Here is a 9,699-nt window from a genome sequence, read left to right on the forward strand (position 1 = left end):
AATGTGTTCCAGTTCTCCCAGGTTTGGTTATATGGGACAGTATGGATCCCTTATTATCAGTTACTGTCATATTTTGGTGTTTATTTCACCTGCACTATTCATGCCTTATGTTGTTTTACAATTTGCAGCACAGACAAAGGCCATTTGGCCCAACAGCTCTTTGCTGGAGTTTAAATTCCACTCACACCTCCTTCCAGCTGATTTTACCCTTCTCAATCTGCAGTTTCTCTCGCATTCCTCAAACCAGTGCTAGTGAACTCCTCTTAGCAACACTCCTGAACTTCAGTGACTGCTGCAGAATCAGAGATATTACATTCATAATATCTTACATGGGACATTCTACACCCAGATCACCAGTGAGGGTAACGTTTTAAATGTCAAGATTGGCTAATTGGATCTAAATGTTGGGACTGGAGAGTGGTCACAATGCAATTGGCCTCAGCATCTTTAGGTTGACAAACAGAGTGGGGGATGGTTGTCGTTTCAATGATCACCCCATATGGATCAGGCTGCAAAATACATACCTGTGGGGCCTCACTCCAACCCCTAAAGCCTCCACTTGTTCCACCACTCCACACTACACCCACTCCCACCTGATACCCCACACTCACTCCCACACCCAGCCCCACTCCGCACTCCAACCCCTACACCCAGCATTCACTCCTACCCCTACCCATTCCCACCCCACACTCACTTCCACCCCACATCCATTCCCACCCCTACACCCAATACCCACTCCTTTTGGCTTTGATCTTTATGTTGTCATTGTCTTCAGGAATAGTGCCAGAAGACTGGAGACTAGCAAATGTTGTCCCCTTGTTCAAGAAGGGGAGTAGAGACAACCCTGGTAATTATAGACCAGTGAGCCTTACTTCGGTTGTGGGTAAAGTGTTGGAAAGGATTATAAGAGATAGGATTTATAATCATCTAGAAAGGAATAATTTGATTAGGGATAGTCAACACGGTTTTGTGAAGGGTAGGTCGTGCCTCACAAACCTTATTGAGTTCTTTGAGAAGGTGACCAAACAGGTGGATGAGGGTAAAGCGGTTGATGTGGTGTATTTGGATTTCAGTAAAGCGTTTGATAAGGTTCCCCATGGTAGGCTATTGCAGAAAATACGGAGGCATGGGATTGAGGGTGATTTAGCGGTTTGGATCAGAAATTGGCTAGCTGTAAGAAGACAGAGGGTGGTGGTTGACGGGAAATGTTCATCCTGGAGTTCAGTTACTAGTGGTGTACCTCAAGGATCTGTTTTGGGGCCACTGCTGTTTGTCATTTTTATAAATGACCTGGATGAGGGCGTAGAAGGATGGGTTAGTAAATTTGCGGATGACACCAAAGTCGGTGGAGTTGTGGATAGTGCGGAAGGATGTTGCAGGTTACAGAGGTACATAGATAAGCTGCAGAGCTGGGCTGAGTGGTGGCAAATGGAGTTTAATGCGGAAAAGTGTGAGGTGATTCACTTTGGAAGGAGTAACAGGAATACAGAGTACTGGGCTAATGGTAAGATTCTTGGTAGTGTGGATGAGCAGAGAGATCTCGGTGTCCATGTGCATAGATCACTGAAAGTTGCCACCCACGTTGATAGCGTTGTTAAGAAGGCGTACGGTGTGTTAGGTTTTATTGGTAGAGGGATTGAGTTTCGGAGCCATGAGGTCATGTTGCAGCTGTACAAAACTCTGCTGCGGCCGCACTTGGAGTAGTGCGTACAGTTCTGGTCACCGCATTATAGGAAGGATGTGGAAGCATTGGAAAGGGTGCAGAGGAGATTTACCAGGATGTTGCCTGGTATGGAGGGAAGGTCTTATGAGGAAAGGCTGAGGGTTTTGAGGCTGTTTTCGTTAGAGAGAAGAAGGTTAAGAGGTGACTTGATAGAGACATACAAGATGATCAGAGGATTAGATAGGGTGGACAGTGGGAGCCTTTTTCCTCGGATGGTGATGGCTAGCACGAGGGGACATAGCTTTAAATTGGGGGTGATAGATATAAGACAGATGTCAGAGGTAGGTTCTTTACTCAGAGAGTAGTAAGGGCATGGAATGCCCTGCCTGCAAAAATAGTAGACTCGCCCACTTTAAGGGCATTTAAATGGTCATTGGATAAACACATGGATGATAATGGAATAGTTTAGGTTAGATGGGCTTCAGATTGGTTTCACAGGTCGGCGCAACATCGAGGGCCTGTACTGCGCTGTAATGTTCTATGTTCTATGTTCCCCTAAACCCATGCCCATTCCCACCCCACACCACTTACACCCTTACACCCGACACCAACTCCGACCCCTACACCATACTCCCACTCCCACCTATACACCCCATGGTCCAAGAAATGCAACCTCCAATTTGTACAGAGCAAGATCCCGCAAACAAAATTCATAAGTGACTTAATTGAGTATGTTAACTGAGGGCTAAATACCGACCAGAGTGCCAAGGAGCACTGCTTCACCTGCATCAGCCAGCAAAGAATCTGTTGTTGTGTTTGATCCAGGACCAATAATGTCTTTGAACAAGTGGCTGACCAACAAATTGGACTTCCTGTGGCACTCTTCGATGAAGTGACTGGACAGAATGTGTTTGCCGATGAAAGCTATCAGGTAAGAGAGGGATATTTCTGGACATCCTGCTTATTTCATATTGCTGTCTATTGATCAAGTGTCTTGTCTGTTGTGTCGGCGTTGAGATGTAATGTAATAAGTGATCAGAGAAACCAGTTCTCGAGGGATCCTGAATGTGCGTCCACATGGTGGCTAGACCATGTTTAGTGAGGTACAATTTTTATTACGTAATAAAACACAAGCATATATACCATCTTATCCCATATATACATGGCAACAATTCCAGGGATTTCACTGAATTCCTTGCAGAGAGAATATTTCAAATTTTTTTTAATGTGCTTGGGTAATCTCTCGATGTCAAAAAAAAATGTCATATCCCCACCTTCCCCTCTGGTGGATGTAAAAGTTGCCAAGAAATTCTTTCAAAGAGTGAGTTCTCCCTAGTGCCTTGGTAAATATTTAGCCCTCAATTAACATCCCAACTAAGTCATCTAATTGTTATGGGGTCTTCTTTTATACAAATTGGCAGCTGTATTTCCAAGATTACAAAAGTGACTATGTTCCAAAGGTACATAAATCAGCTCTGAAACACTTCAGGACACCACATGGTTGTGTGAGGTATATGTAAATATACATCTTTCTTATCGACATTCTAACTAATCTAATTGGTTGTGACAGGCTCCAAAACAACCTGGTGTGATTGATTGATACTGAGACCCTTCAATCTCAATGAAATAAAAGGATCTCTTTAAAAAAGGAAACCTAAGTTCAAACACTTAGCAATGTAAAATATTGATAGTTGCCAGCTATATTCCCTCAACATTCATTCCAGCTTGATCTAAGCTCCCATCTAATTCCTTTCATTCCTCACACTGTAACAATGGCCCTTTTCAGTAAAACACAGTATCCAGCTTGGAGATTTCTGGTGCTGATTCTGGATAACAAAATTGTCAGAGTGTTTCACTTCGCTGTACTGACATTCTTCACCTCAGTGAGTACATTTACACTCAAAGAAGGAAATTACAAGTGAAAGAGATGAAGATTGAAGAAAATCAGTGGACTTGATGTTGCAAATGTTATAACTTCTCTATTCCTGTCTTGTTTCTTCCCTCAGGTCTACACTATAGTTGGTTTTCCAGACTCTCTAATTGATCAGATTTCCCAGCAAGGGGTTCAACAACACCAGGAAAAGTTTGGCAGAACAGCGTGTATACTTCAGCAGGTGAGAATAGGCCATACCCCCACCAACAATGCAACCCAAGATCATAGAATCCCTAGAGTGTGGAAGCAGGCCATTTGGTCCATCAAGTCCACACCAACGCTTCAAAGAGCATCCCATCCAAATCTAACCCCCTATCTTATGCCTGTAACCCTTCTCTTCCATGGCTAATCCACCTACCCTGCCCATCCTTGGACATTATGGGCAATTTAGCACAGCCAATCCACCTAATCTGCACATCTCTCGACTGTGGGAGGAAACCAGAGCACATGGAGGAAGCCCACACAAACACGGGGAGAATGTGCAAACTCCACACAGACAGTCACCCAAGGGTGGAATCAAACCCAGGTCCCTGACGCTGTGAGGCAGCAGTGCTAACCACTGTGCCACTGTGCAGTGTCTGTGAAATTTCTGTCAGTGGAGTAAGTACCTTCAAAATACACAGGAGCTCTGAGAAGGGGTGCTGGCAGGGAGTGTGATGAGGGCATTCCTGAAAGTTCCCAGATGTCCCAAGAAAATTCACTCACCAGGGTGACAAAGCAGAGAAAGTCTGCCCCTCCATGCCAGCCTACCACCCACACACACACCCACCTACTTGTACACACACACACACACAAGAAATGGTTAAGTGTTGCTCCTCCAATCATAGCAGTTTCAGAAGTAAATCTTGGCAGTGAGGGAGTCATGGAGAGAATATCTGCAGGGGACTAAGACCAGGATGGGAGCAGGAAGAGGGGACTGGAAAGGCCTGATGCAGGATCCTAGGGTTGTATCTGTCAGGTCTGGAGTAGTGGTATTGTTGGGGGAGGGGTATTTGGGCATTGGGGGTGAGTGGGAACAAGGAAGCCCAAAGAGGATTTGCAGAGGGTGAAAAAAGCTGCATAGGAGAGGGGAGCATGATGAAGAGAGAAGGTGGGTTGAGGGTAGAAGGAATCCGCAAGGGAGGTGTGAGGGGAGAACAGATCTACAAGGGGGAGAGACCAGTTTTAAACTGGTCAATGAAAGAATACTCAGCTAACTGGAATCCAAAAAAAAACATTAAGTCAATGAGATAATGAATCCCTTACAAATGAATGTAGAATCTCTAATTTATGTTTGCATAAGATCATGGGCTGCTTTACTTGGAAAAAATGTAGTGGATCTTGCTAGAAGTACACGGTCATATGGTGAATTTTAATCTGGTCTACAGTAAACAGGTTTGTAACTACCTGGTTAAAACCTTCAAGCTTTATGTAGGTGAAATAGAATTTCGTAAGCTTTGACCTCGCCAATCTGTGGAAAGTATATTTAGACGGATGGCTTTTTGTCTGTAAAAGTGTGTCTCAGTTAAACTGAATAAAATGTTTGTTAACTTAGGCTTGTATCAATTTAAAGAATGTGGTGTCCAGGAAATTAATGCTTTTCTTGTTTGTTGTGGCTTTCAGTTTAATGGAGAGTTGATAACAGTTGAGGAAATTGATGGATTATTCTAATTCTGCTTCTGCTTGAATTTGAACTTTCCAAATATCAACACAAGTACAGAAGGTGTTGTTTCTTCATGACTGCATCATCCAACAAATGGCCTAGTGAGAATTAAAAGTAGCCCCAAAAAACCAAAAGATAGTGCCCAAAAAACAACAATTAACCTTTGAGAAAATCTCAAGAGGAGCCCTCAGGAAGGAAAAATTATATTGACCCCCGTTGGGGAATTTATTACTCAATGGCATAGTTTCAAAACTGGACCTTCAGAAGAGAAACTGAAAAACAACTCTTCTATACACACTGGTTGGAGGAATTGGAAACATTCTTTGGAATTGATGCTGGATCACTTCTTAAGTGCAGGCATTTTTAGAATAGTTCATCATTATTCTGACAATTGAATAGACCATCCGTGTTCCACAACCAGATGACATTAAAAGGTGTTGCATAATCCTTGGGGATCGGGTGTGATTGAACTTCAATATTTGAGAGATTCAGATTAAAACACTCTGACTTATGGGATAGAAGTCTGCAGATTGTAAGTACCCTATGAAAAGTTGGCCAGCTTCAACAGCACAGAACTGCCCAGTCACAAAGTGGCATTGGAAATAGAAAATATCCCACCAGAGCAGGAGGGGAAGTTCTACAGTGGTTGAGGATAGTGGGAGCTTTAGTCAGTAGCTACTTGGACAGTGTTCAATACTGCCTTGGATGTCTGAAGTGAAAATGTTCTCCATTCTCTGGGAATGAATACAAAACAAATTCACAAAATAAAGAATCATTTCCTGCTGTTTTACCTTCACCATAATAACAACTTGCATTGAAAAGACATCTAAAGATGCTTCACGAGAAGGATGTTCAACACGCATTTGACACCAAAGTGGTTAAAGTGTTGGGGAAGATCACCAGTGGGCCAAAGAGTTTGGTTTTCAGGAGTATCTTGAAAGTGGAAATGCCATCACAGCTGTGAGGAGGGCTAATGTGCTAGAAGGAGTCCTATAAAAGGCCATACGAGTTCAGCCTCAGAAAACGGTCAGTCACATTGTTGGGAATATGGATCCCCAAACAATGAGTTGGAGTTAGAGGGTAAATTGTCAAGAAATTCAGAAACAATAGGCAAGTAACAATAGAAGATAGCTGAAGATTTCAACTATCCTAATTTTGCTCAGTGCCCAGTTCCAGGGGTCACAGTCTAAGGATATGGGGTAGGCCATTTAAGACGGAGGTGAGGAGAAATTTCTTCACCCAGAGAGTGGCGAGCCTCTAGAATTCTCTGCCACATAGCATGGCTGAGGCCGAAACATTGCACACGTTCACGGTGATGATAGATATTGTTCTTGGGGCTAAAGAGATCAATGGATAGGAGGAGAAAGCAGGAACATGGTACTGAGTTGGATGATCTGCCATGATCAAATTGAATGGTGAAGCAGGTTTGAAGGACTGAATGGCTTACTCCTGCTCCTATTTTCTGTGTTTCTATGTGAATATGTATGGAGGGCACAGAATTCATAAAATGCATTCAGGAGACCATTGTTCAGCTACTAAATAGCAAGCTGAACAAGAGAATGGGCAGTCCTTCTTTTAAAGAATGATCCTGGGTGGGTGGAAGAGGTAAAATTGCAGTTTAGTACGATATGGTGTTTATTGTGTTTTATTCACCTCTTCCTTACTCAACACACATAATGAAGCTATCTATTATTACAGCGACAGACAATTGAACTGATTCCTGTAACCAAGGTGCACTTCCAGTGGAAAGGACGGGAGAACAGCTACTTTGTGTATGGCGCAGAAAACAATGTCTATGCTCCGGACTATCCCAGCAAGTGCCAGTGTACCATTCTCTGATGTCCAGCCTTTAGTATCTTTCTAAGGAAAACCTTAACCTGAGCACCCCCCACCCCCGACCTCTCACACACCTCCAGTGTCCAACCACCTCAGAGAAAGGGGATTGGGGGTGCTGGACAGGGGAGGGGTAAAGAGTTTTCAATATTATTGAGAAAAACAAAGTGTTGTTTCTTTGCTTGTTAGGACCGTCATATATTCCTCAACCAACACCAGCACAAAGCAGGTTAATGAGTCAAACGCCTGTTTGCCAATTGCAAGCTTTCGAAGCTGGTTAATTGGTCATGGCTGCAGTGGTATTTTGGTAGCGGTAATTTGTAGGGGGGGGCGGGGTGGTGTACATCTCATTTGAGAGCGTAAGCCACATGATAATGAGTCAAAAGCCAGTTCTGTATCTCTCCTGACCTCAATCCTCAATAGAAGTTGCATTTGGAGTAGCTGTAAAGCAAGGCAGCCAGAACCAAGACCTATACCATGGAGAAAACAGGTATCATTTAAATAGAAAGTACTCTTGATGAACTTTCTACTCCTATAAAGATCTATTGTTCTCTATGAATATTAAGGCTCAACTTGTACTACATGAGATTTGGAGTCTGTGATCCTGGCATATGGGCGCCACTTGTAGACCTCAGGGTCCAATAAATTGTGCCACATGTTTACTGGTGCCTAAGTAAATGAATGTGTGTGGTATAAATGAATACCATTCACTTTATAAATAAAGATTAGTTTATTTATAGTCTATCAATGTTTTATCTTAGCATTGTTGAGCACATTGCCATGAGCACATAATAGTGGCAGTGAGCCCAGGTTTCCATCCAGCAGATGCTTCCTGCTGTTCTACCTTGTCAGCCTGAACGTCTTGTTTACATGTTAATCTCTAACATTCCCCCTCACCAGCCCCTGTGCTCATGCTGCATTTATATCACAACAGCTGCACATAGTGACACCACTGATCCTAGCCAGAAGTGACATGATTCCCCTGTTGACCTTTACTGCTGTAAAGTGACTGGGATTTATTTTCTGCCCAGACTTTGTGTTCTGTGTCTATCCTCCACCTCCTACAATTTGCTGGAGTGTAATCTGCTGCACGTGGGACACTCTGCTGTATTTTCAGTCATAGGTTCAAAACATTCTCAATCCCAACCTCACCCACCCATTGACTGATACCTACATGACTCTGGAGGCAGTGCTGTAATATGACTAGGCTAGTTCCTGTGGCCATGGAGCATTCTGGCTGTGGCCTAAGAGTACCCTCAGTGTTAGTGCCAGCCACTTGGATCTGGCTACGGGTTTGGCAATGCTTTGAGCCTGCCTCTGGAGGTCTGAAATGTGCTTTTGCATTCTTAGCAAGCGAGACCCTCCCTTAAACATCCGCTCTAGAGCTTAAAGTCGTCATAAAGAATCTTGAACCTCCTACTCAAGAGTTTAAGAGCAAAATCTGGGCTGACATCCCAGTGCAGTACCAAGGGCGTATTGCACTGTTGTCAGAGTCATATTTTCTATGAGAAGTTAACCGGGAGCCCTAACCACTCTCTCAGGTGTAAAGAAAAGATTTGATAGCACTGTTTGAAAGAAGAGCATGGTTTGACACCAGTGTCTGGCAGCACCTGTGGAGAGAGAAAAGCAAAGTTAACGTTTGAAGTGTGATATGACTTTTCAGTTCCGTTTCAGATTTGCAGCATCCAGTGTCTGTATTAAGTCTCATGGTCAGTTTGTCTGTATGCCTTTAACAGACATGCTCATGATTTCATCATTGTATCATAACATGTAATCTGAAGGTATAAAGATCTCATATCAATCTTACCTCAGATAATTTGAGGCATGACCCTCTACTGAAAGCATACTCCTTTGTTGAACCTAATAAATTACTGTTAGCTCAGACATATATGTACCTGAGGAATGTAATGTTTGTATATAATAGTTATTTGTAATAAACGTTTATTGGATTCTTCAACAACAAGAATATTGACCCCCAATTCTTAGTTTATGGGTGATAACATATTTTTGCTGCATCAGGTAAAACATCCTGTTGAAGGCAAACTCATACCACTGTCTTGTTCAGTGTTTATCATTCAATCCATATCACTAAAAACAGATTATTTGGTCAGTATCATGTTGTTAGTGGGATCTTGCTGTGCACAAATTGGCTATTATCATTCCTATATTACAATTCAGATAATTAAATGGTGTAAAACACTTTGGGGCATCTTGAGGTTGTGAGAATAAATATTAGGCTTTTAGTATTATTTCATAAATGCCTCTCTTAAGATGTCTCCAGCCATCAATAATTCCTACAACCTCTTGGACAAACTCCACAATTTGAGTGTAGAATGAAATGGGAAAATACCCATTCTAGCTTCATTAGATACAAAGAATACATTTTCTGTATTCACTCAAATGTCAGACAAAACTTTGAAAGAAAATTCCTTAAATTGAAGGAACTTTACATTGCAATTTACTGATGAGGTCAGTCTTCACCTGTAACCTGAAATCGTGAACCAGTTGGAGATCTGGATCCTTCACAGAAAGTGACATGAAAAAAGTGTTGAAATTGCAGAACCTTAAACTGCTTGATTTTGTGTAAAGCAAAGGGTATGAAGGGATTTGGAAGCAAGGAAATGGAGT

The 9,699-nt window shown here is 42.6% G+C and overlaps 1 protein-coding gene across 1 annotated transcript in view; it reads left to right on the plus strand.

Moving 5' to 3' along the window:
• The window catches only part of LOC109929435 (protein SSUH2 homolog), a 35,336-nt gene extending 26,288 nt beyond the window's left edge, over positions 1-9,048 (plus strand). The window contains exons 10-12 of the mRNA XM_020529114.2: positions 2,489-2,594; positions 3,670-3,777; positions 6,937-9,048. Of these exons, the coding sequence (XP_020384703.1) occupies positions 2,489-2,594; positions 3,670-3,777; positions 6,937-7,077 (355 nt within the window). The 3' untranslated portion in view covers positions 7,078-9,048. The remainder of the gene's footprint in view (positions 1-2,488; positions 2,595-3,669; positions 3,778-6,936) is intronic.
• The last annotated feature ends 651 nt before the right edge of the window (positions 9,049-9,699 follow it).

Source organism: Rhincodon typus, chromosome 16, assembly GCF_021869965.1.
Source record: "Rhincodon typus isolate 14 chromosome 16, sRhiTyp1.1, whole genome shotgun sequence".
Taxonomy (NCBI): Eukaryota; Metazoa; Chordata; class Chondrichthyes; order Orectolobiformes; family Rhincodontidae; genus Rhincodon; species Rhincodon typus.